The sequence below is a fragment of the Mustela nivalis genome (genome assembly GCF_964662115.1).
Source record: "Mustela nivalis genome assembly, chromosome: 15".
NCBI lineage: Eukaryota > Metazoa > Chordata > Mammalia > Carnivora > Mustelidae > Mustela > Mustela nivalis.
In genome coordinates, this window is record NC_139034.1 from 10,957,430 (window position 1) to 10,985,306 (window position 27,877).

General features: G+C 39.8%; 1 protein-coding gene across 1 annotated transcript in view; it reads right to left on the bottom strand.

Annotated features, from left to right (window-relative positions):
* The window catches only part of ATP8A2 (ATPase phospholipid transporting 8A2), a gene marked incomplete at its 5' end in the record, with an annotated part of 618,696 nt that overhangs the window by 465,027 nt on the left and 125,792 nt on the right, over positions 1-27,877 (bottom strand). Inside the window, 4 exons of the mRNA XM_082700943.1 lie at positions 2,392-2,432; positions 3,076-3,121; positions 4,111-4,209; positions 4,678-4,777. Of these exons, the coding sequence (XP_082557069.1) occupies positions 2,392-2,432; positions 3,076-3,121; positions 4,111-4,209; positions 4,678-4,777 (286 nt within the window). The remainder of the gene's footprint in view (positions 1-2,391; positions 2,433-3,075; positions 3,122-4,110; positions 4,210-4,677; positions 4,778-27,877) is intronic.

Below are 27,877 nucleotides of genomic sequence, written 5' to 3' on the forward strand. Positions count from 1 at the left end.
GTCAACCAAAGCTATCAAGTTGCCCTGAAAAGCTGTCTCCCAGCCTTCTATTCTGCTACAGCTCAGGGGATGGCCAACGCAAGCTCAGCATTTCAGATGATGAGCGCTGTATTGCTTTGGAAAACTTATAGTCACGCACCTTGGCTGACAGCTCTGGGGCTTGGTACCTCTTACTGCCTGTCTTCTCCCATATTCTCATCCCTGTTCTGAGCCACTCTGCAGCATTGCCTGGCTTTCCTCAGACTTTCACCCAGTTCCCTCTGTTTTGAACAGAATTTGCCTCCTAAAATAGTTATCTCTCATCCATTCTTCAGAAGAACATCAGAACATCACAGGAGAGAAGCATTTGCTCATCTGAACTGATGGGTCTAGACTTGCCCACCCTCCCAGATGTTTCAGAAGCACCTGAAGCATGCCCCACACAGAGCTCAGCACCCACACTGCATTCCTCCAGCTACCTGGCACTCCCACAACACCAGTGGTTTGGGGGACAGCAGTGTCAGCCTCACCTGGGAACTTGTTACAAATGCAAATTCCAAGGCCAGTGGAACACCCCAATCAGAAATTCTGAGTATGGCCAGCACAGCAATCAGTGTTAGACCTGCCGGCCAAGCGACTTGGACACCCACTGAAGGCTGAGAACCACGGTGGGCTGCTCCCTAAGGGCAGGGGCCATGCTTTACTCTTACTTGCATCACCAGTGCCTAAAACCACCTTGAGGACATACTAAGAGCTCTATCGAGACAGATAAAAGCATTTTAATTGAAATAAAAATATTTGTGGCAAAGCATATAACAAGTATTTGGTTTGGGATTTTTTTAACTTTGAATGTGTATAGGAAATGGTAACAAGCTTTAGGGGTCTGTGAGGCCATCAGTTCCTGGATCCAGAATTCAGAGATCATCACTCCATTCTCTACTGTTTCAAGTAGTGCAAACATCTCGAATCCAAATGATTCTTCACTCCCGTTACTGTTCGCACCTTTCTGGGGGGTGGGGAGGGCGAGTAGTGTCAGGAAGCACTTGGAGAAACAGAGGTTATTCCTAAGTGCAGTGGGAATCCCTGAACCCGCATAACACTGGGAGCATTTCTAACCCCTATGAGGTCAAGAATTTCCAACCACTTGGCCAAGAACCACAGACTTCCAGTGAGAGAGAGGTTGATTAGTACTGACATTACAGGACTCCTAGATTACTACGAAGGTTGAGGTGTTATCACGAAACAATATAGAGAGATTTTATTGCTCTCTTATAATAAGGTAAACAAAACACAAACTAAACTGAGGGCTGTGTTACTGTATCATAGGGATTTCGGGGAGAAAAAAGATCAGAGAAGCATTTTTAAACCCTGCTTATTAAATGGTTAGCAGGAGAAACTGTGGTTAAGTGGATCTTCTAAAAAGCAGTTTTCTCTTGAAATCATAATAATGAGCTTCATGTCCTGAGGTCATGAGAGTCACGCCCCTGCAAAAACCACCTCATGACCATTAAGAAGTTCCAGGTAAAACAGAGGCCCACTTAAAAAGCTAACTTTATCAGATGCAAGACACCCAGATGGCACAGCATATTTTTTCTACATTTTCTATTCATCACTATAAACAACCAAAAACCCTCACCACCCCCAAACCTCCCAATCTCATGTTTCCAGGAATGTGGAGACAAACCCTTCTCACTGCCGTCGAGTTAAGAGCAGTCACTACTCATCATGATAACCAAGTTCAGAATAGAAACAGACTGGCCTCCAACCCCCATTCCACCTCTGTTTACATTTCACTGTAAAATCTTAAATCCAAAACTCTTCCCACCAGAAACATTAGAAATGAGATTCTCCAAAGTTAGAAAAATCTTAAAAAACAAACAAAATAAAACTGGATTTAGTTGAGAAGAAAAGAATAGGGAAAAGGATTGGAGTTGGAAACTAGAGAATGCTTTGATATTTCAGAAGTATCCATCAGGAACAACAGATTTCACAACTATGAACTGACACAGTGAACATTTTCCAGAAAAAGCAGGGAACCACCAAGTCAACGGGCAGCAGTACTAAGTAAACCTCATGGGAAATTCCACGATATAAAACTTACATGAGAGATGAGTGATGTCTTAAGCCAAATTTTATCTACTGCAAGCAATACTAGCAATTAATTATAAGTCCCCAAATCAGTACTTTCTGGCAGATCTTTAAAATTAGGATTTTTTAAATGTTTTATTTAAATTCAATTAGCCAAAATATAGTACATCATTAGTTTCAGATGTAGTGTTCAATAATTTATCAGTTGTATATCACACCCAGTGCTCATCACAGCACGTGTCCTCCTTAATGCCCATCACCCAATTACCCATCCCCCATCCCCTCCCCTCCAGCAACCCTCAATTTGTTTCCTATAGTTTTTACCTCTTTCCACATAATGGTATGCCACATACCATTTCTTAACACTGAAAAGGAAAAAAACAATGTGCCAGTTAATATTGGTGATAATCGAAATAAAATCAGCTTTATAAAATCTAAGAGGTTCCTTTCAAAATTCCACTTAATTCCAACATACCATATCTTTAGACATAAAGGCATACCACATCACTCCTCAAAATGGAGCCCAACCCACATACCATACATATATTAATAAACACACATATAGAGATACATGCATATAAGTTAAAACTAGCCATATTTATCCAAGGAGAAAAATATCACCCTGTTGTTATGAGATTTAAACACACACATACACACATACACAATACAGACCTAATATCCTAGAAATCAATACAACAAAAAATAGAGCAGTAGGGAGCAATTATAAACCAAGGATGTGAATGCTTGGACTTTTTACAGACCTAAAGTATGTCTAGCTCCTGAAAATTACCACCTTTTCTAAATTTCTAAAACAGACAAATCCCTTTCAAATTTTAGAGCTGGGACTCATATTTTGTTGGACTGGTTTGTAATTTTGCTATTTCTTTACAATATTCCATAGATCATTTCCCTCCACTTATCTCAATACCATTAGCTACTTATTTTAAATGCCTTAAATGTGGGTCTGAAGCTTTCTAGCAGGAAAAGGGACTCAGCCTGGTGTCTTACCTATTGTTTTCTTTTTATTCACTGCATTGTCTGCCTTATGCCGCTTCTGTTACCAGAAAGAAAAGGAAGTTCTTAGATTCAAAAGTTCCAAATGCATCAGTGAAACAGCAACAATAGATCAGGAGAGAAACAGGGTTCCAGGAAACAGACCAGCAGCAATGCGAACACTGTGAAACTCAGTTCAGAAGTTTGTGACCCGGCCTCACTCCCTAAACTCAGTAGACAAATGTCCCAAACGTGGATGCAGCCAAAATGTCAGCTACGACATTTTGGCTCCAACAAGGAATAAGCACTCTGGGGTATGAGACTTCTCACACCTCGTTTCTTTTAGATCAGACTAAAAGAAGTATTCCGTATGATAAATTCAACAACAACTGAATTCATTCTACTGGTAAAGAACTTTGTGAGCAAAGTACCTCTGATTCGTATTCCACTTATTTGTTTACCTATTCCCAGAAAAATGTACACAATGTGTATGAGTGTATGTGCGCGAGTGTGAAAAGGAAACACAGAGGTAGGGAAGGAGGGAGGGAGGGAGAGAGAGAGAGAGAGGGCTGGAGAGAGGGAGGGGTAAAGAGGAAGAGAAAGACCCTGGAGGCAAGACCACAGATGGAGAAAAGGGGAGAAAGCATGAATATGGCTGTAGCCATTGAACCTGGAGATACACCGAGAGAAGTCTGAGGAGAGAGAAGATTCATAAAATTACCTCAGGCACAGCCAGCCCAATGCTGCTATACTAGGCAGCAATACCATCCTTTTGATACCCGAATTAGCAAGCTCTAAAGATGGATAGGAACATCAGTGATAAAATCAAAGAGGGTTTACAGAGCTAACATTAGAAAACACAGTTTAAAGTACTTCTGTGTCCCTATATAGATATTTAAGACACTGTGTGTATGCGTTCCTTCCCCAAAAATACCATCATGAGCCTTGAGAAACCGGTTAAGATATTAATTTCCTATCTTTGACAAAGGAAAACAGAGCAACAAATAATTTACAATAGAAGGTTTTTATTCTATGAAAGCAAAGACTTACAAAATCTTCCACAATCTCTTTGATGCCTGCAATTGTTAAAATAATGATCAATGGCACCAGGGTGGTATATCTTCCTGTTGGAGATACGTCTGGAATTTGCTGTAAGACAAGAGACCAAAAGAGGAAGTCGACAAATTAAAATTTTGAAGTCAAAACCCTCTACACAAAAAAGAAAATATGACACTCACCACTCGCTCTTTTGAAGTTCTGTTCCATTTCTGTTATACGAAAGGGATTACCTTCTTTTAAAAACTAGCTATATGTTTTACATATTTTAAAAATCTTACCTAACATTGCTATGTTGTTTAGACTGAAAGGGGTTAAAAGTATGGCTTGTAGGCCACTTTTCAGTGCCTCTTTTAATAACTGCCATTATCCTTAGAGCAATATCTGAAGAAGTCTACCTTCACGCAGGGATCATGTCTGTGCCTGAAAACGATGACTGGATGAGAGGGTAAATCACGTTCAAGTATGACGACACTTTCAGCTACGTGACCTTTTAGCAAAATCCCATTTTGCATGTAACTAACGTTATGACTTTTAAATCACTTTTTAAAAAAGCATTACCTGTAGTAAGGCAATGAAGAGGAAGAAGGCATTAGCAGCTCTTCTAATCTGCTCATACAAGAATCGAGGTAGAAACGTCAACACGCTGTACTTGGCCGTACTAGAAGCACAAAGAAAAATGCTACTGTCAGCCACAGATCCAAAATCTACAGAGAAAACGAAAAGTGGTGAGAACTTTACAAGTGGTTTTAAAAATAAAATACTTCAGAATTTAGGAAAAGAAAATTGTTGTGCTTGCCCTGTCCCATAAAGATTTTGTAAAAGGATGCACCTGACAAGAAAACTTTCTAATATGATCTTTGTCTTTGACCTCTGACTTAGATGTATTTACTATTCACACAGTGTAAGTAGAGAGATTTACCTGCCTTCTAGGAGCTACAGTAAACAAATCAAGAGTATTCCCCAGGACACCTGGGAGGCTCGGTTGGTTGAACGTCCAACTTCTGGTTTTGGCTCAGGTCATGATCCCATGGGTACTGAGATCGAGCTCTGCATGGGGCTCTATGATCAGCAGGGAGTGTGCTTGAGATCCTCTCTCTCTCTTCCTGTTCCCGCCCTTTCTCTCTCCAAATAAATAATTTTTTAAAAAAGAGTATTTGCTAAAGGAAGATATATTTCAAAGATCCCAAATACCACAAAAAAACAAGAACACTGAAATAAAGAGTGAGATACAAACACCAATTGAGTGATTCACACAAGCTAGTAAAATTATTCCAGGGTTTGTGACATGAGATGATTCTTAATATAAAGCCACTGATTTGAGGAGCAAGTCAAGTCCATAAAGGAAGTTCTGGGTCTCAGGCATGTGCATAACAGGTCCATGAGTCCCTCTAGATACCTACCATGGGTGTTTTTTTTGTTCAACTACAGTGGAATAAACTCCATTCTCATCATACCCTTCATTTGGCCACCTTTGCTCATGCCTATTTGGAATTTTTTCCCAGTTTTATTGAGAAATAATTGACATACATCACTGCATCACTTCAGGCATACAGCAGGATGTTCTCATTTACATACATAGTGAAATGGTTACCACAGCAGGTTCCATGAACATCCATCTTCTCATATGGGTACAAGAAAAAAGGGGAAAAATTGAACTTTCATAAATACCATACAGCAGTGCATTTTGTTGTATATTACACTCCTTATATGCATTTATCTTACAACTGGAGGTTGTACCTTTGCACCAACTTCTCTAATTCCTCCCCCCACCCCAAATTCTGGTAATCACAAGTCTTATCTTTTTCTAGGAGTTTTGATTTGTTTTGTTTCTTTAGACTCCATGTGTGTGAGATCATATAACAGGTCTTTCTTTTCTGATTTACTTAGCATGCCTTCAAGGTTTATCCATGTAGCAAACGGAAGGATTCCTTCATTTTCTATGGTTGAGTAATATTCTACTTTATGTATATACCACAACCTCTTCATCCATCAGTGGACACTTGGGCTATTTCCATGTCTTGGTGGTTGTAAACACTGCTGCTATGAACATGGTGGTGGAGATATCCTTTTAAGTTAGTGTTTTTATTTCCTTTGGATATAGTCCCAAAAGTTGAACTGCTGAATCATAGGGTAGTTCTTTTTTTTTTTTTTTTTTTTTTGAGGAAACTCCATACCTGTTCCCATAGTGCCTGCACCAGTTTAGAGTCCCACCTTTTCTATCAATGCCAGCTTTTGTTACCTCTTACCTTTTTGATGATGACTATCCAAACCAGGTGTGACATGATAGGACCTTATGGTTTTAATTTGCATTTCTCTAATGACCAGTGATGTTGGTGTACCTGTTGGTTTTTTATGTATCTTCTTTGGATAAATGTCTATTCATATATTTTGCCCATTTTTTAATTGGGTTATTGTTTTTTTGCCATTGAGCTATATGAGTTCTTTATATATATTACATATTAGCCCCCTATCAAGATATATGGCTTGCAAATATTTTTCCCATTCCAAAAGTTCTCTTTGCACTTTATTTGGTGGTTTCTTTTGCTGTGCAGAAGCTTTTTAGTTGGATGTAGTCTCCCTTTTTATTTTGTTGCTCTTTTTTTTTTAATTTTTAATTTTTTATAAACATATATTTTTATCCCCAGGGGTACAGGTCTGTGAATCACCAGGTTTACACACTTCACAGCACTCACCCAAGCACATACCCTCCCCAATGTCCATAATCCCACCCCCTTCTCCCAAACCCCCTCCCCCCAGCAACCCTCAGTTTGTTTTGTGAGATTAAGAGTCACTTATGGTTTGTCTCCCTCCCAATCCCATCTTGTTTCATTGATTCTTCTCCTACCCATTTAAGCCCCCATGTTGCATCATCACTTCCTCATATCAGGGAGATCATATGATAGTTGTCTTTCTCTGCTTGACTTATTTCGCTAAGCATGATACGCTCTAGTTCCATCCATGTTGTCGCAAATGGCAAGATTTCATTTCTTTTGACGGCTGCATAGTATTCCATTGTGTATATATACCACATCTTCTTGATCCATTCATCTGTTGATGGACATCTAGGTTCTTTCCATAGTTTGGCTATTGTGGACATTGCTGCTATAAATATTTTGTTGCTCTTGCTTTAGATGTCACATCCAAAAAGTCATCACCCAAACTCGTGTCAAGGAGCGTTGTCCCTATGTTTTCTTCCAGGAGTTTCATGGCTTTGGGTCTTATGTTTTAGTCTTTAATCTATATCAAATTAATTTTTGTAAGTGGTGTAAAAAGAGTGGGCCAGTTTCATTTTTTTACATATGGAAATCCAATTACCCCAGCACCACTTATTGAAGAGACTGTCTTTTCTCCCTTGAGGATTTAATTTGTGTTGAATCTATAGATGCTCACATTGTTGCTTCCACCTGGGAATCCTCTCTCATCCACATGGTCTCTCTATAACTAAATGGCCCTTCCCATCTTATTTTCCCATTCAAACTTATATCTTCCATTAAGTTTGATCAAATCACAAAGATTCTTCTTCCTCCAAGCCCACAGGCTGGGGTTTACAACCACCTTATACAGTCTCGGCTTTGTTTCGTATTTTATTTATCTATTCCCAGAATAGATTCTGGGAACATAAAGAATGCTTACTTAAACTGTATGTTCCCACCACATAGCAGATAATCAATGAACAATGAAATAATCCAGAGGCATAAATTGAGAAGCTGAAGGGGCAAAATGAACCATTTGTCTTTTGGCTGCTTTAAGATTTATCCATAAGAGTAAACCTGCTTGACTTCTTACTTGCCTTCTGAAAGCAACTCTGAAATATATTGTAGCAAAGTTATCTATCTAGCAGGTTTCAAATACACAAATTAGAAGCACCAAAATAGAAGAGCCAAGGGTCTTCTTCTGCCTAAGGTATTAAATATACATATTTAAAAAGTATATGAAAACCATTTTTAAGACAGTCCAAACTTAAAAGATTCTGACCTTTGAAGGGATATCTGCTAGAGCCTGCTAGAAAATGTGCTTGTATGGAGCCCCTACTCACTTATGTAGCACTTTGAGGTATAGGATATCACTGTGAAATTTTGCCAGACAGAAGAAGCTAGCTCAAAACAAGCTTATTAAAGTGTAGGGTATGACTGACAAATTGAGACCAATTAAATGTAATAAAGAAATGAACAATACAATGTTTATATGCAAACTGTTAAATTTGAGTACAGGCAGAACATGTGAGTAAATTGAGAGTGAGTAAAGGTCACTACTAAAAATTATGTTAGATTTATTTTAAATTAACATAGGAAAACTATCACTTTATGGCCCATAAAAAGAAATTTTGCCTATATTTGTTATTAATTTCATAGTTAAAATTTCAAAAACAGAAAAAAAAAGTGTAGGGTATAGAAAATATACCATACTCATGCACATGATAAGCTCATGGTACAAAGTTCTTTTCATTACAATTTAGAGGACAAATTCAAACAGAACACCATGCATTCCTTTATGGTGCACTGACCATTGAAATAAAGCAAACAACATTATCATAAAGGAAACATGAAAATCATATACTCTAAGACTAGAAAGCATCTTATAATGTAGTCTGACTATAACATTTGAACCCCAGATTCTATCTGTATGAAACAGACACACATACACTGTTGGCAGATGTCTTTGTGTGAACATTTCCCACTTGAGTCCAGTACTAAGTATACTTAAGGGGAGCCACATGTCTCTGAAATACCATAAAAGTAGATGGTTGGAGCAGAAAGAGATCCCATTTATATGAGAAAACCAAAGATAAGACGGGAAAGGAAAGTATACTAACTTTTATTCTAGTCGAAATAGAAAAGTGAGTCTAAAATATTTTCAGACTCAAATAGAATGAGCATAATCAATAAGAGTCAATAATTAAAAGAAACTGACATTTACCTAAGAGATGGCTACTGTGTAGTAGTAAAATAATTATCTTGATATACAACCTGATGTGTCCTGGGATGTTAACACATAAAAGTAAAATCAGCTAAAATCAGCACCCATCAAAATCATCCTACCGGAAGAGTTTAGGGTAGAACTTCTCCAACTTAAGAATGCATACAGATAACCTGGGGAGTCTTGTTAAAATATATTAGTCAGGGTCTCCAGAGAAACAGAACCAACAGGAATGTATATACGGAGAGAGAGAATCATTTTAAGGAATTGATTTACACAACTGTGGAGTCTTGCTAAGTCTAAAATCTGCAGAGTGGGCTGGCAGACTGGAGACCCAGGAGAAGATCTCGTGTTGTCCTTCGAGTCTGAAGGCTAGCAGATGGCAGAATTCCTTCTTGTCCAGGAAGGTCAGACTTTGTTCTATTCAGGCTTTTAACTGACTGAATGAGGCCCACCCACAGTAGAGGGTCATCTGCTGCATCCAAACTCTACCAATTTAAACATTCATCTCATTCAAAAATACCTTCACAGAAACACCTACAGTAATGTTTGACCAAACATCTGGGCCCCATTGCCCAGTGCCCCCATGCCCCATGGCAGTCAGGTTGCACATGAAATTAACCAGTGTGTGCCTATTCTGATTCAGTGGGTCTAGAGTGGGCCTGAGAATTTGATTCAGTTTCTAAAGATTTCCAAGTGAGACCAATACTGCTGATCCAAGGACTACAGTCTGACCAGCAACCACCCTTGAACAGGTAGATTTGTTCAAATCTCCTACATGAAGTCAATCAAGCTGAACACAGTAAGACATAAAAAGGGTAGAACATTTACCATCCACTGTAGCAGGGGAAAGAACAATCCACAGGGTGAAATGGGTCAGTGAAGGGGCTTCCCAACAGAACAGTTTGTTCACCCAGGTGAAGGAGCCACCCCCAAAAGATTCCCACTCAGACCACATGTGTCAGCACTCTTGCCAGGAAGGCTGTTCACAGCAAGGACAGGACCTGGCTGCAAGTGGTTCTAGGTATTTAGTGCATCTTAGAACCTAGCGGATAGGGACAAATGACCAGGAGGAAAACAAGGGTTTCCTGTGGTTTACTCAGATTCTATCTAAACATGTTAGACTGATATTTCTTGAAATAGGGTGGCATGAATAAGGAGTTTGTAAAAAATCCAACAAGCCTTCCTTCAACAGATATTTGCTGAGCCCCATCCAAGTACTGGGCACTGTGCCAGGCACCACAGGGAACCAACTGGTCGAGGATGCAGACCCTCAAGGGAATTACATTCTAGAGGAAAAATCAGCCTGAAAAAAATATACAACAGGATACATGTGATAAGTTCTGTGGAGGCAAATCAATCAGGGAAGGAGGATGCAGAGGGGGACATGGGTGGGAGGCAGGGGAAGGGGCACAATTCTCAGTGGCATGATCAGGGAATGTTTCACTGAGAAGGTGATGGGTGTGCTGAGCCCTGGAGGAGATGAATTGGCAAGAACGTCTGCTCGGGGACACAGCGAAAGAGAGTGAGAGAATAGCAACCACAAATTGCTGCATGGGAGAGCTTGTGTTGTTCCTTGGGAGGGGCAGGAAGGGGCCAATGTGGAAGGAGCCACATGGAGAAGCATGAAGAGACCAGCAGGACCACATGCTGGCCTTTTCTTCTCAGGAACAGGAAACCTCTGAATTCTAAGACAACAAGATCTGACAACAGCAGCAACCTGGGAACACCGTCTCCTGGGGAAATGTGGCTCAGCCGGTAGAACTCAGTTATGTGTATGGTGGGTGCGGTCCTCTTAGACACTCTTAGGATATGGCAAATATGGGAAACAACTCATACAGAAAATAGGGCTTGGCAGAATTGTGGGTCTGGGGCTACACCTGCCACAAATCACAAAGCACCGTACAAGTCTGATCTCCAGAATGCAGCACAAACCAAGAACACAGACATGAAACTCTAGTACGATTTTCTAGCTGCAAGGAAAACCCGAGCTGACAACTGTTCTCCAAAGGCACACCTAAAATGCAGTAAGGGTTCAAAGTGCAACTTCCCCCTATAACAAGCCTCCAGTGCACCCGGGTGGCTCAGTTGGTTAGGCAACTGCCTTCAGCTCAGGTCTTGATCCCAGAGTCCTGGGATCGAGTCCCACATCAGGCTCCCAGCTCCATGGGGAGTCTGCTTCTCCCTCTAACCTTCTCCTCTCTCATGCTCTCTCTCTCTCTCTCTCTCTCTCTCTCAAATAAATAAATAAAATCTTTCAAAAAAATAAAATAAAATAAGTCTCCAGAAACCCAGAAATTAAACTAGCTTAACCCTCATCTTTGAAATAAAAACCGGCAAATCCACCTGAGGTACACATACAGCCAAAAGCAAGCATTGTTTCTAGTCTCCTGCATTACACAGACATTACATTCTCCTGCATGTGCCCCATGCACAGTAAATGTTCAATACTGACTGAAAGAGAAGAGGGTTATTTTATATAAGTCCACAGGAGTCTGACTGAGCTAAACCAGTGCTCCATGATCATGATCTGGAAACCTTCCATTCCACCCAGGTCTTGTAAGATGCCATTCACCTTTCTCCTCCCAAAATACTCCCTCACCAAGGAACTCTAGATTACTGGAGGTAGATGACAAGAAAACACCGAGTCCTAGGAAAGTTGTTCATATCTACATAAACAGATTAATTCCTTTATCATTTAGTGTATTAAACTAACTCCCAGGAAAGATCAAGAGTGAGTGAGACAATAAATGCAAAGGCCAGCAGACCCCCTGCCATTTCTATTGACGATGGACAACAGGGCACAGCTGGGAGTCACCTCAGAGGACATGCCAATGGACAGCAAAGCCTACAGCCCTTTATGGGGAGCACGGACTCCTGGTGCTTTGCCAACCAACCCTCCCAAATTATATTCTGGGAATCCCCTCCAATATAGAAACTCCTGCAGATAAAAAGGGACAGGATCCCTTCACTAGAAATTTTCACTTCGTTTGCCTGAACTACTGCAATTTAGACAGTTACCATGAAAGATTAAGAAGCTCACTTGAAAACAATGATATTTTTATTTTCAACACTTTTCCTATTTCTCAGTCTACAGCTGGGGAAAAATACTGCCCCTCTTATAGCTTATTCCCAGAACACAGTAATTGGATCTAACCCGGTGCTATTAGTAATCTACTTCTTCATAGTACTTTATTATGGCTTACATAGAGCACTTTAGCATATTCTTTATAATACACATTTAATGAGAAAAGTGAGCTGAGCTCTAATCAATCAACTTATAAATATACATGTGAACATAACTGCACCAATGAGAGATCCCCTTTAATTCCTACTAAATCATGTTAAGTGTCCTATTCCTATCATATTTTCAAATCTGCTCTAGTATACATAATGCATTATTCAATAAATAGCTCTGGACACAAAGCATTTATTTCAATACTTCTATGGACATGTGGACAGGGAAGAAGAGAACAGAGAGACAATAACATTTTGAGCACAAAGCATACCACCAGGGAAACCTTCCACCTCTTAGACAAGCAGTTCTAAAATGCAAGACACACTGGATATTTATGGCTACTATCTTTAAATGTGGAACCTCTGAAAAGCAGGTTTTGTTCAAATGCTTTACAAGAAAACCTGTGAACCTCAGGATATAAAAATCAACTGAAAAGGTATTGTGAGACTCTCATTCAAAGCAAAGCAAAAAAGGAGCATTTCCAATGAGATCCTGTCTTCAATAAAAAGAAACAACCAATATTATAAGGAAGCCTGACCTAAAGGCCAGCAGGTACCAGAGTACAAGTGCAGCCCAATCCTACCACTGCCCTGGAAACAGAAGAAGCAAAACAGGTCAAAGTCTATTGCATTTAATTATACCTTTGGACCTTCACTCAAAATTCAATATATTCTTTCTAAACACAGGGAAATAAACCCAATCAAAAGGTTTAAGGTTGTCCTGGGGGCTGACACACTACAAGTCAAACAAGGTGTGACGGGACTTGGAAACAGAGTCATCAAAATCTCATGCTCCAGGGTGGCTGCCCTCAGACAAGGAGGCAGGGGTACTGCTGGCTACAAAAGGCAGATTGAAATTCATCAAAAAACCTCACTTCCCAAGCAGACAGAGCCAGGAATTCCATTAATGAGCCAGATCTACATGGGGTGCTAGCTGAAGCAGACAATATGGGAAACTAGTAGGAGGTACAGGGTTCACTAGGATGGAATGCACACCAAAAAAATCCATTTAGATCTGGATATAAAACAAAATCTATGAGTCTCCTGTGCTACAGAGTCCAAGAAGTTTATGGATATCAAAACCGCAGGTGAGGGGTATCATTTTTATAATCACACATAACTACTAAACCTTATTCAAATGTTTAATTTTCATTCAAGTTTTTCTGCTAGGGTTTCTGCCCTCCCCAGTATGCATGAGGAACGAAGTATACAGCCCAACTTTTCATAAACTGAACACACCCATGTAGTTGTCTGCTTGAAATTTTACATAGGGACATGAGGAACATAAGATTTTATCTATGGGGCTCTAATAGCAATAAAGGTCTAATATAAAATACCTGCCCTCTGACTCACAACTGTAAAATGGACACACACATTTATCATCTTCATCTGCTCAGGGACCATAAATTAGTAGAGAAGAAGGTAAAAACATATAGCCATCGTTTGAAAAATGAGGAATGGAATCATCAGCCAAAAAGATTTGTTTTCCCCCTATTTTAGGGGGAACACGTCTCTAAGGCACCTTCTGTATAGGAGCTGCAGCAAGAGAAAATCTCCAGAAGGGAGATTTGTGTGAAAGGCCCTGCACTGAGGGAGAAGATCAGGTCTACTCTCAGAACTGTTTTCTGAGAAGATAAGTCAATCCATTTTTTAAGAGAGTCATTGAGTTCTGGTAAGAAGATCATTGCATTTGTCAAGACTCTCCAGAGAAACAGAACCAATACAATGCGGATGTGGAGAGAAAGTGAGATTATAAATTGTTCATACAATTATAGAATCTGACAAGTCCCAAGATCTGCAGTCAGCAAGGGAGGGGACCACGTGGTTGTTCCAGTCAAAAGTCAGGAAAAAGCATGCTATCCCAATTCAAAGTCTGTCAGGCAGGAGAGGTTCCCTCTTACTCACCCTTTTTGTTCTATGCAGGCCTTTGACTGACTGGATGAAAACCACTCACATTGCAGAGGGTAATCTGCTTTACTCTAGGATTCATATGTTAATACAGCCCAAAAGCATCCTCACAGAAACACCAGAATAATGTTTGACCAAATATCTGGGCCCTCCAGGTCATATGCATAAAATGAATGATTGCCATCACTTATCAGACAGGGCAGAGGCAGGCATATGCCAGTGTGTCAGAGGGGACTGATGACAGGAAGAGAGATGTGTCAGCCTATAGAACAGAGGCAGCTCAGGAGGTGGAGACATCAATGATAGAAAAAGGACAGAGGTCAGGAGAGAAAAAAAGAGGACCCAAGCCAGGAGATCAGGGTTAAGAGTCTGGAGAAACTTCAGGAGATAAAATAAAAATGGCTAAAAGCAGAGGATTAAGAAAAGCAGTACTAAGGCACCTGGGTGGCTCAGTCATTAAGCATCTGCCTTCAGCTCAGGTCATGATCCCCAGGGTCCCTGCTAGGCCAGAAGCCTACTTCTTCCTCTCCCACTCCCCCTGCTTGTGTTCCTGCTCTAGCTCTCTCTCTCTCTCTTTCTCTCTCTCTCTGTCAAATAAATTATATCTTTTTTTTTTAAGAAATAAAAGAAAAGCAACACTATTTTTCTCTCACAAGCCCCTTTTTTCTGGCTGCACAGAAACCTCACACAGCCAGACTTCCTACACCCATGGCCAGAGAGCCAAAGACCAGGCCCTGGGAAAACACTGAAATCTCAAGGAAGACAGAAAAAAATCCTCCACATACTCACATTCAAAGTCCTTCACCTAAAGTTAAGCTTGCTATCTGATCCATGCTCACAGAGCTCCCCTCAGTCTTCTGTGCTCTTTGGAAAATTACCAGATATGTGCAGAAAGTTCCCATCATGAAAAAAAGATTAAAAAATGAATATGGGGGGGGAGGGAAGAGTAGAGGAAACACAGTGCAGCAAACTTTAAAAAGAATATTTTTTTAAATGCTCACATCCTCAGAGTTATCAGAGGATAATACATTCATATAAAACCAGGTTAAGATGCTTTTTTTCTAAAAAAGATTTTAGAGAGGGATCACAAGCAGGGGGAGGGGGAGAGGAAGAAGCAGACTCTTCTCTGAGCAGAGAGCCTGATGTGGGGCTCAATCCCAGGACCCTGGGATCATGACCTGAGCTGAAGGCAGACACTTAATGACTGAGCCAACCAGGCACCCCTAAGGTGTTATTTTTAAAATCCAATAGAATAAAAGAGCTATTAGGAATTAGAAGTACAACAATCTAAGATAATCCAATCATAGAAGTAAAAAGTAAAAGTAAACCTCCCCCAAAAGTAGAACAACAACAACAACAATAACAAAAGATGAAAAGTAGAAACCTAACAATACTGACATGAGAGTCAATATCTAACCATTAAGAGCTCGACAAAAGTTAGGGAAAGAAAATACTTCCTAAAAATATACAAGAATATTCATCAGAATTCTAAGCAGTTTTCTCACTGAAAGGCTTCACCAAGTACCCAAAACAATAAGAGACTTACACCAAAATTTAAAATTATAGAATATCAAGTATTTTTTTTAATTGAAAGATTAAAAGAACTTACTATAAAGGGAAAAAAAATCAATGTTGAACTTAACAAAGAGCTAAAGCAGTACTTCAGATTTCTATACCTAGCCAAACTATCAGGTCATCAAATTTACTTTTCATGTAGGATTTCTTAGGAAACTGCTTACTGCAAGAAGGCTTCAACAATACTAGACATTAATCAATAAATAAAACACACACAGTATCCCCCCCCCCCAAAAAAAGCCCCCAAAAATGAAAAACAGGGACTTCAACTCTACAAAAGAGCAAGACAGTTCTAGCATGATAACACATCCACACAACAGCCACTTTACCTTGGAAGAATGTCCCTAGGACAAAAAAAAAAAAAACAAAAAACAAAAAAAAAACAAAACAAAACTAGAACTGAGACACTATTTTGAGAGATTTCTTTTAAATAGAGAGAGGTTGATAACAGGTGTGATCTGAGGGGAAAAACAAGGAAATGTGAAAAAATGTAAAAATGCTCTGGTAGAAAAATGAGGCAGAAAAAGCAAGCTACACTAGGAAAGAAACAAACATGATATACCATGTCAGTACCTGGCACTAAAGTCAAGAAATTGAGTCTTCATCTATAAGAGAATTTAGAAAGATCATTTCTAAACCTCATTTAGAAATATGATAGAAACAACAAAAGAATTAAACACAGAATGAATTCAAAGTGGTAGAACAGAATGAAAATGGGAAAGATGTGGTGGGAAGCTACTGATTTTCATGGCAAACTTTCATACTATTTAAACTTAAACAACTCACATGAATTACTTCAATAATAACTTAATATTTTAAATTAAAATTAGTAAGATCTAGATGTAACTGTCAAGTGACCACAGTTCTTTTAATTTTAGCTAATTTCAGGAATGACATACATAAGGAGCTGTTTATTAGAACATGAAATTAGACTAAAGACCTAATTTATTCTTACACTGCTTCCCACCACAAATGTAGTAACCACTCATATCTGTTATTAATCCCTACAATCACTTCCTTCTGCCAGCAACAACTGGGCATAATGTTAAAACAAGGAAATTCTAATCGATCCAACTTGAATTTAACCAGAAACAAACATCGGTATGACACTCAAAGTATAATACTTTTACAAAGTTGTTTCTTTGGGCAGGGCAATCTGGCTTTCAGCACAAGAGTCTTTACCCTATAACTCGGCCCACAGGAAAAATGAGAGTAAAGTTCCTTCCCCTTAAATAGAAATCACTTTATGGTGAAGAGTATTAGCTTTTTAAGTTCTCTTGCTTCCTTTAATCCCCTGCCAAATTCCTAGAACATCTTTCTTTCCCCTTTTCATCAAACCACATCCTTTTCCACTTCTGAGCCAACAGCCCAAGGGGTCATCTTCTCTAGCAAGCTTTTCCCTAATATGTCTACCCAATGCACAATCTGTAATATAGCATTTCAACACTCAGTCTCTCTCCTGCAGGAGAGAGAAAAAGCAGGAGCAGGGGCGGGGGGCGAGCAGAAAGAGAAAGCCATTTCTTCTCCTCTTACACACATAGGCACAGAGCTCTGGAGGGCCACATCAAATATTTATTCTCTTAACCACCTCTATGAGGCTTGTAGACAGAGCTCACCATGCACCTATACTGACAGTATGGCATCCCCTGCTGGCCAGGCATCATAGCAATGTTTTCTGCAATGAAAATTTGCAGAGTGACACCTCGGGGCCAGAAGAAAAGTTCTTCAGTAACTTTCTAAGGTAAATCATCAGAGAAGCAATGTTTAAGAAGAATTTCAATGCTGTATTTAATTTTAACAATTCATTCTGGTATATTCACTTGTGGACATTTAATGTAAAAACACAATGCACATAGTGGTGCCTGGTGGCTCAGGTTGAGTAGCTGGCTCTTGATTTCAGATCATGATCTCATGGGTCATGGGATTGAGCCCTGAGCCAGCTCTGCGCTCAGAGGGGAGTCAGCTTGAAGATTCTTTTCCTCCAACCTCAAATAAATACATCTTTAACACACACACACACACACACACACACACACACACACACACCATGGCACCCCCTGCTGGCCAGGCTTTACTACACTATAGTTCATTCCTAAGTAATCATAAAATGTTTTCTTGTCTTTTCATTTGGTTTACTCATTATATACCCACAATTAGATCCAGGCTTCGTGGGGCCCGGATATGATTTGTATATAACATGCATACAATTTGAGGATCACATCTTAAGAAAAACACTAAATGACAAAAACAAAATAGAATACTTATTTAGAATGAGGGGAGAAATCACAACATAATTCATAAAACCTGAAATGCACTACATTGCAACTTCCAGAAAACACAGTATTTTTATTATCTACCTGATATTCTACAATACTCTCTCCCTTGTATTTCTTTATTTCATTTTCTTAGACCATTATGCTTACAGGACAATTTTGTAATAGTTTTTTTTTTTTAAGATTTTATTTATTTATTTGACAGACAGAGATCACAAGTAGGCAGAGAGGCAGGCAGAGAGAGAGGAGGAAGCAGGCTCCCTGCTGAGCAGAGAGCCCGACGTGGGACTCGATCCCAGGACCCTGAGATCATGACCCGAGCCGAAGGCAGCGGCCTAACCCACTGAGCCACCCAGGCACCCCTGTAATAGTTTTTATAGAAAGATAATTCATTCCTTCCTCTATGGTTGAGATAGTGTTTCTTTCTATTTCACTATTTGTTAACAGCAATAATGTCACAAAATGTTTATGATTGTTGTCAAATTCAGAGAAAATTTACCAAATTTCATTTATGAATGAAACTTAAAATCTGGAAAATTTTTCTACAGACTAGGTTCTGGCCCCAAACATTTCAAAACATTGTTCCTGCAAGATGACCCACACACTTTGGTGTAATTCTGATCCTTCTAATTCTACACTGTCCTCCCACAACCCCAGGTGAGGTGGTAGCAGTAAGAGCATTTCTGATACTTACTCCTATGTGGGGACATTAAATAATTCATTCACAAAAGTGACTGCACGCCACATAAATCTATCTCTAAACCAACCAAAACATTATTTCCTACTTTTCTTTCCCCAGATCCCTACAATTCCACTCCAATGCCATCTAATGAAAGAGGAAATGTCATAAAGGGTGAAGTCTGACTGAAAAGAGACAGTGGTCTTACCTTATCAGAGTTGAAATCTATTTCTTATACAAAAATCACTGGCCATGTAAACATATGGTTGGCTCCCTCTCTGGGCCTGGGAATGTCCTGAAGCTTAAGCTCCATTAGCTTCAAATAAATCTGACTCTCTGGATATATACATAACCCAATACAAACATGTAAGCAATCTACACATGGTTATTTAAATAACAACCTATATACCCTTCCATAATTTTCTCCAAGTTTATAAACTCCTACACAGACATGCATTATATCCACACATATACAGTTGCCCATGTTCCACAAAAATGGGACAAGATGCTGTTTTCTGAATTTTGTTTTTCTCAACACTGGAAAATCCCTGCAAGTCAAGAATACGGCTCTAATTTTTTTTTTTTTTTTTTAGTTTATTTATTTATTTGAAAGAGTGAGAGATCATGGGGCAGTGGAGGGACAGAGGGAGAGAGAGAGAGAACCCCAGGCTGACTCTGTGCGGAGTCTGGAGCTAGACACAGAGCTTGAGCCCACAACCTGAGACCATGACTGCAGCCAAAACCAAGAGTCAGGTACTTAACCAACTGAACCACCCAGGCATCCCGGCTCTGATTCATTTGTAATGACTATATAATATTCTTCAATTTACTTAATCATTCTATGATGAGCATTTACTTTATTTCCCAGCTTTCATGCCCTAAAATATGTCATGGCAAATAGCCATGTTCACATACCCATGATTGTTGCTAAGTTTACTACTATAAGATTACCTTAAGTGAGATTAAGAATCTAAGGATCACGTAGCTTTTAAAATTATTAACCAAAGCCCACACTTGAGATTTCCTAAGTTGCTACCCAATCTACTTCTGTTCCAAGAGGATCATAAATTTTCAATTTTAATAGATAACAAATTCTTTCCCAAAAGCATTTTAAAAGTTCACATTTATATCAGCAATATACAGGAATATTCTTTATCTTCATACCCCTGCCAATAACAGGTATCAACAGTCAATTTTACAGCATTCAGACTTCAGTCAAGTAACCTATCACTGTTAGATTTATGTGCATTTCCTCTGTTATAACAAAGTTGAATATATTTTCATACATTTGTGGGCCACATGGCTTTGCTCCATTATCACTTCCTTAAATACTTGGTCGATTTTCCTATTCATTTAGTGATCTTTTCAGTGCGCACTTGTAATAATCCTTGGTATAAATTAACTCTCATTTACATAAAATAGATTTCTAGACCACTCATTTTTATAGTGAGTTATTTAAATGGTATTTCTGACTCACAAAGAAGTACTAGACAATGCAAATGTTTGTAAAAATTTATAGCACCTTGGTTTAGTATTAAATTCTTCCAGGAAAAAAGAAAAAGAACGAAATCCTTTCTCATCCTACCACTGCATACATGTAGTCCCCAAGATTCTCTTTATAGATATTTTTAATATCAGCCTTTAATTTTTGCAATCAGAATTTATTTTTCCATATGATGCAGGAAGGAGCTCACTATTGTCTTTATCCTGACAGACAGGCATATTATTCAATAAATGATACCAGCACAATTATTCATGCCATCTAATGGAAATACCACTTTGTGCTATACTGGCATGTATTTAGTTCCAGGGGTATCTTTATCAGTTCCCATGTCAGTACCATTTTGATTTACAGTAGTCTTGTATATGTTCTGACATTTCAAAGGTAACTCCTCCCCTGATATTCTTCTCCAAAATTGTCTTTTTCTCCATGAGAAACTAACACCACAAACAGAAATGCATTAGGAAAGATGCAAAAGGAAGAGCATTAGTTTTCCTATCTGTTTTTAAAAATGGTTATTGCAGATTTGAACATGATCACTTGATGAAATAATACAGAGAAAGTGGCTCCATCTTAAATGCCTCTAATGATTTTTTTCAAGTCATACACATACGTGCTTTATGCTAGAGCACAAATTCCCAGATGCGGATTTGGTTTCCTGATCTGTTTAAGTCATCATTTTAGGAATTTATACCTGCATTTTTCTGGAATTTTCTTGCATGATTAACAATTCCAATTAGTAGTAATATTTTGGAAGATGAACATTATTATGAGCGAGTGGCAAAAGAGTCACATGATTGTTGTAATAAAACAGAAAGTCAGTATAAGACTGAGCCACAATATTTATACAATATTATGGCCAATTTCTGAGTCTTGCCAATTTTCAAGTGAAAAGCACATTATATGCCATTACTAAGAGAATCCTTTTTATTGAAAGCCAAGGAGATTGTAAGGACAACTGCCAAAAGGTTTGAAAGGCAAACATGAATGCATGTGAATTCTCAGAAAAGGAGCAGATAATTTAGTTGGAATAAAAAAAATTCTTAGTTAGAAACTGAATTCTGCTCCTTGTAGCAAAATTCATCTAAAGCCACCTGAGGCACCTGAGGGAGAGGGGGTGTTTTCCTCTTGAAGCAGAAATTCCAGAGGTAGGCAATCCAGTGTTGATGCAGAGCTCCACAAACGTCAACATCCTGGGTGTGCTCTCACATTGTGCCACACAATCGTCACAAAACAGCTGCTCACCCTTCAGGTTCACAGTTGTCTTCCACACAGGAGAAAGGCTCTGCCCCTTTGTTGAGAAGTGTTGGAATGTCCCCAGATCTCCTCAGCCCATGGCTCATTGGCCAGAGACGCATCTCACGACCATTTCCACTTCCAACTATTTATACACACCTGGAATAAAACTGGTGGGTGGTATCCATCTTAATACCATCTTCTGAAGTAAACAAATGTCTGAGACATTTCGTGGCCTCTTGGGTTTATGAACGGTAGGTTGGCCACGTGGCACAGGCCCCCAGTCCATGCTCAATAAGGAAGTCAGCAGGGACTGAGATTTGGAATTGAACTGACACTATTCAATATATTGATCAGATTAGGAAAGAGTAGACATGTTAGTGGTTTGTGTTTGGGGCATGCCAAAAATCATATGCCCATTAAATTATCCATACAATGAACTCAGGGGTGAAAAAACATGTCAGATCCCCTCAAATGACCACGGAACTATAAAAATAACCAGTTTTCAGTGATGAAAGCAAGAAAAGCTCCAGACATCATAATTAGGTATTATCTACAATAAACACAAAATCAGGGTTTAAAAAAAGCTAAACGCCATTGTCTTTCATATTGAAAAGTCAGCAGACATTTTTTGGATCTTGTTTCCTCTGAATACTAAAGGAGAAAAAGGCCCAGGCAGGGAGGATGAAAAGTTGATTTCCAATCCCAGCTCCAGCTAGTAGAAGGCACCTGACCTTTCTACACCTGTGAGACTACTTCTTCTCCTTTCTACATGCCAGGTCTTAGAATTATAAAATAGTCATACCTTTCTAAGAAAAGAAAGAACACCTCTGGAGGAGAAGAGAAAGAAAAATAAGAGTATGTCTAATATTAATAACAATACCTTACTATTATATAATATGGTGTTGTATATAGTATATAGAATAATAATATCAAGATCTGATGGAAGCCGGCTGGCACCAGCTCTGTTTAAAAGGACATAAATGGAAAGGCTCTCATCATGAATAAGCCTTATCAGACCTAAGGAGCTAAGAGCTAGAAAAATCACATACTGCACACAAAGTATTGCTAGATTAGATATACTGAAAGCAAGAAATTTAAAGAACTGAGAATTAACTAAAAGGGTAAAATATTCACAGTAGGTTGTATTTTAAGAACTCGGAGGTACAATCACATGTGTGAGAGTGTCTTTGACACATGTCACCAGCTGTACTATGCAAAATGGTTTTACTATTCAGACTTTATAACTCACCCCAGACATTAAGGTTATGTACTGGAAACCAAGGAGGGAAACAAGGATCTTATGGCAGTGTATGTGGCTTTGACAAAAGAAGCTGACTTATTTCGCTTAGCGAAATAAGTCAAGCAGAGAAAGACAACTATCATATGATCTCCCTGATATGAGGAAGTGGTGATGCAACATGGAGGCTTAAGTGGGTAGGAGAAGAATAAAAGAAACAAGATGGGATTGGGAGGGAGACAAACCATAAGTGACTCTTAATCTCACAAAACAAACTGAGGGTTGCTGGGGGGAGGGGGTTTGGGAGAAGAGGGTGGGATTATGGACATTGGGGAGGGTATGTGCTTTGGTGAGTGCTGTGAAGTGTGTAAACCTGGTGATTCACAGACCTGTACCCCTGGGGATAAAAATATATGTTTATAAAAAATAAAAAATTAAAAAAAAAAAAAGAAGCTGAAAGAAAGAAGAAAAAGGTGTATGACAATAAGTCTCTTAAAACAGATAAGATACAGACAGCCATTTCCAGTGATGAGAAAATAATGGTGATCCAGAAAAAGAGGAAAAATACTGGCTAATACACCTATAGAAAATGAGTCTTATCATCTACAAGGTTGAGACCAGGGGCCAAAGCAGACAGTCTCAGACACATTCAATCCAATCATCCTAAAACTGACACACACTGTTCTTGGCAAAGCGACTGCCACCAGGATACTACCCCACATAGAAGATAGAGAAGCATCTATAATAACTAACCGGCAATCCTCATTCACAGTGCCTTTCTGAGAAGACGCGCCAAGGTTAATAGCTTTGGATGTCCTCACGGCTGCCAACCCACACAAAGATCTTACAAATCATGATAATAGCTGAATTTCTGAGCATGTACTTACTAACAAGAGGTTAGAAATTATACGTGGTCTTTCCCATCACATTACAAAGTGACAGTCTGAATACCACATATGTTTTTAAAAAGGAAAACAAAATTTGCTCTTAATGAATAATACCCCATAATTACAACTTCAAAAAAAAAAAAAGAAAGAAAAGAAAAAAAGAAAACCCATATGGAATAGATACCTGTTGAAGAATTTTTTTTTTTAAAGATTTTATTTATTTATTTGACGGAAAGAAAGAGCACGCACGCACAAGCAGGGGGAGTGGCAGAGGGAGAGGGAGAAGCAGGCTCCCTACAAGCAAGACGTGGAGTTCGATCCCAGGACCCTGGGATCATGACCTAAGCTGAAGGCAGATGCTTAATCAACTGAGCCACCCATGTGTCCCAAAGAAGAATTTTAAAAGAATAGGTCACCAATTCAGTCTTGCCCTTTCAAAATCCTACACCAATCTTTGAAAAATTCTATACCAAGAATGAATCCTCATACCTTTCATATACATGATACTGAATAATGACAATATTCAGTCCAAAACTGACTGGGGGAGGTGGTTAGACACACAAAAAGTACCACTGAACAACATTCCATTGGCATGAAGCAGAGGAAAGTGACCACAGATCCCCAAGAGATGCTTTTAGCATGCTTTCCAGTATAGAGGATACCTGTGTGCACTATGGAGTCATCTGCTCTTAAAGCGTAACAAATCAGGATCTCAATATCTTATCTGAGAAAATTTTCTTAAAAGATCTACACACCTTGTTTGGCCTTGAGCTGTCCTACTGTGCCCAGCATGCACACACCTGCTCATCTTCATGCCGATATTTGCTGAACGCTTACAACAGACTCATGGCTACACGGCACCCTAAACTATTTAAGTATTCAGACTCCATTCTTGTGGGCTTGTTTTTTTAACCTGAGGTCTTTAACTTCCTTCAAAATGTACTGAATGGCTACCCACTTCAGCATTATAAGGTGTGTGGCAAACATTCAGATGCAGAAAGATCCATAAAAGAAGGAATCAAGAGTGTTTCTTGGGGCGCCTGGGTGGCTCAGTGGGTTAAGCCTCTGCCTTCGGCTTAGGTCATAATCCCAGGGTTCTGGGATCAAGCCCCATATCAGACTCCCTTCTCAGCGGGGAGCCTGCTTTCCCCGCTATCTCTGCTTGCCTCTCTGCCTACTTGTGATCTCTCTTTCTGTGTCAAATAAATAAATAAAAAAATTTTTTAAAAGACTGTTTATTTTTCTGACATCTTACTACTTCTAAGAGAAAGTTCCTTCTTCCCACTGAGCAAACGAGGCCTTGTCTGGCCCTGCGTGGAAACAGATACTTAGTTCTTATGGCTTGTGGTCCAACTGTCTAAAGATAGAATCAATGCTGAGTATTTTATCCAAAAAGCCAACGTCCACTTCAGCACGACTCTTAGAGCTGGAAAGCTCTTTCTGAATACTCTATCATAGTTCATTTGTTATCACCATGCTGACCTCCTTCTCCAGGTAAGATTATTTCCCTTTTTCTTCAGTTTCTTAGCAGGCCACCCCATTTGGATATATCCACCAATTTGACCTCAACCAGTACTGAGTCCAGGAGACCCTTCACAGAGCAACCAGGCGAGGTCTGATTGAACTGTCACTCAGCCATCGAGACCAGTTTGGGGAAGTATCTTAATCACACAATCTCTGTTTCAACTACAAAGCAAGGTGGGGGTGGAGCTAGACGGCATCTTACATCTCTCTAGCTCTGATACCAGAAAGTGGCTTCTACCCAGACAGAACACAAACCTACATGTGTCGTCCTCGACATGGGAGCCCTGCCTGGACACCTCTGGGATGGTATGTCCACTTGCCAGAGCAGCCCAGGTCTCACCTCCAAATGCTGAGTCAAATGTTCCTTGAGTGGTCTCTTCCCCAAACTAGTAAACTTAAACCTCACCACTCAGGTTCCTCAACAATGCCTCTTTATGTGGAATGGCCAAAGAGTATCCATGAAACCCTAGGTCTACACCATCAGACTTAACAGAGAACTGGGCTAGAGAGTGGCAGATAGATGGTCACACAGGCAATGATAGTACCATGGCCATGATAACCGTCTAACACAACACAGTCACAGAGAGAGGGACACCTTAGCCCAGAGGACACACTGGAGTGAGTTAGTGTTTCAGGCAGAGGAAGGAGCTATCACCACCTCTTGGGTCTGACTGCCTTCTGAATATTTTAAGAGTTACTATTGGCAGCTTAAGGTTAATTTGTCCTTTATCACCACCACCAAAATGGCAGAAGTAGGAGTCAAACACAGATCTGCCCAACCCCAGACTCTGAATTATTTTTGTTGGATTGTAACCCCCTTCCAGAATTGGATGACAATAACAGAACTCCCTCAGCAGAAAATGAGCATATGCCCATTTGCAGCATTTAAGACTTCAGTGTTTGACAGTAAGTTCATTTTGCCAATTACATTATGAGGATATTATGATGACACTCAAAGCCTAAGGTCTTTTCTGGATAAATTAATATAGCCAAATGTCTCCCATCATTTTCTTTTTACACTCCCAAGCCAGGATAGCCTACAGGAAGCCCTCATCATCTCACACCTGCTAACCAATGCCCCAGAATGTATCCCATACAAGGATACCTGACTGCTTTCTGGCATACCACATGTCATATCCCAAAACACCCCATGGTCCAAATAACCACCAGTATTTAAAAGCTATTAAAGGGCTTTGCTTTTGAGCAGTAGGGTCTGGAAGCCATGTCAGGGGCATGAGGTCTGGGCTTGCACTGCTGACAAACTCATAATGCTCCCCAGCTGAGAACTAAAAGGAGCCAACATCCTGCGTCCAGGCAGGTCGTTCTACATTTCTACATCTCTCTCCATTGCGAGACCCTGCTTCAGACATTCTTCTCATCCCTTTCTCCTGAACTCACCAGGATCGTTTCTCTTCTCTTCTCCTTCCATCATGCTTCCCTCTGAAACCCTTGGCTCTTCTACCCATCCTTCAGGATGACTCCTCAAAGCTGAGGGGGGAAATGACTCCTTCCCTCAAGTCTGAGAAGTCCAGCTCACCCTTTCAGCCCTAGACCTTATGCTTTGCTCCATTACAAGTTATTCACCTCTGTGGGCCTGTCTCAGTTTGATTATAGATAACTAAAGGCTTCCCATCATGTATCAACTATATTTTCTTATTTCTGTGTCCTTGATGCTCTAGCATGTGAGGCATCACTGGCCATAGAAGACTTCCCCTCTCAGAGTTAGCTAATTCCTAGAGTTAGCAACAGATTTCCCAGGACCATGTCCTGAATAAGCAAACCAACCCACTGAAAGCCCCTCCCCGGCAACTACTTGCTTTACTGAACTGCCACACACGGAGACGGGGCTGGTATCCTCCCAGAGTCAGCTACCAGGCAACCAGGGTCCACCAGCCATGACCCAGGGCCTACTGGGATCATTCCAGCTACCCATCCTACAGCTGCTTACTGTGCCTTGTCTTGCCTTACCACAGTAAAAGCTTTGACCACACTTTCCCCTCACCTCCTCTAACACACAAAAAATACTAGTGTCTCCCTATGTGGCCCTGCATCGCACACCTGGTCTCCTGCTTCCTGGAAACTAAGTACAAACTTCTTCCTTCCGACACCATTTCTATGTTTCCTTGTCTCACTGTATCTGACTAAAACACATAAATATTGTCACTTTTAGGACTCTCCCCTCCTCCCCAAACACACAACTGGAAGTATCAGAGTGGGAATAAATAATGTCAAAGGAACACAAACATGGATCCAAGGCAAAAAGACTTGAAGGTTTAAGTTTTCAGATGTGAAAAATACCTAAAGCAAACAAATCAAAGACAGCATGTGGAATGTATCTATGCCTCAGAAGAATCAAAATATCAAGATTCCAAGCCAATATTTTATATTGGGCCTCACGTATCATGTGTTACTCTCATGTCTTTTTCTACTTGATTTGCACTTTAGCTTGTTTCTTTAGAGCTTCATGAAGCCTCCACAGAAACAATCTCACAGAGCTGATCTGCACACTGTGCGACACCAAGGACTTTTTTGAGTTTGACTAAGCCATTTAAATCTCTTTGGCAAGTTTAAAGGTGTTTGTTAAATGAGATAGAGATTCTAAGCAAATCCTCTCATATTACACCTAAGTATTTCAATTACCCCTTCAGAAAAACTCTATCAAAATATAATTGAGTTCACTTGGCTTCTCTACAGGAACAAGGGGCTCAGAAGCTCTAGTAAATTTGTAATGACTCACGTTGCATCTCATTCATTCTACGGTGCCTTCAAGTTCAAGGAAAA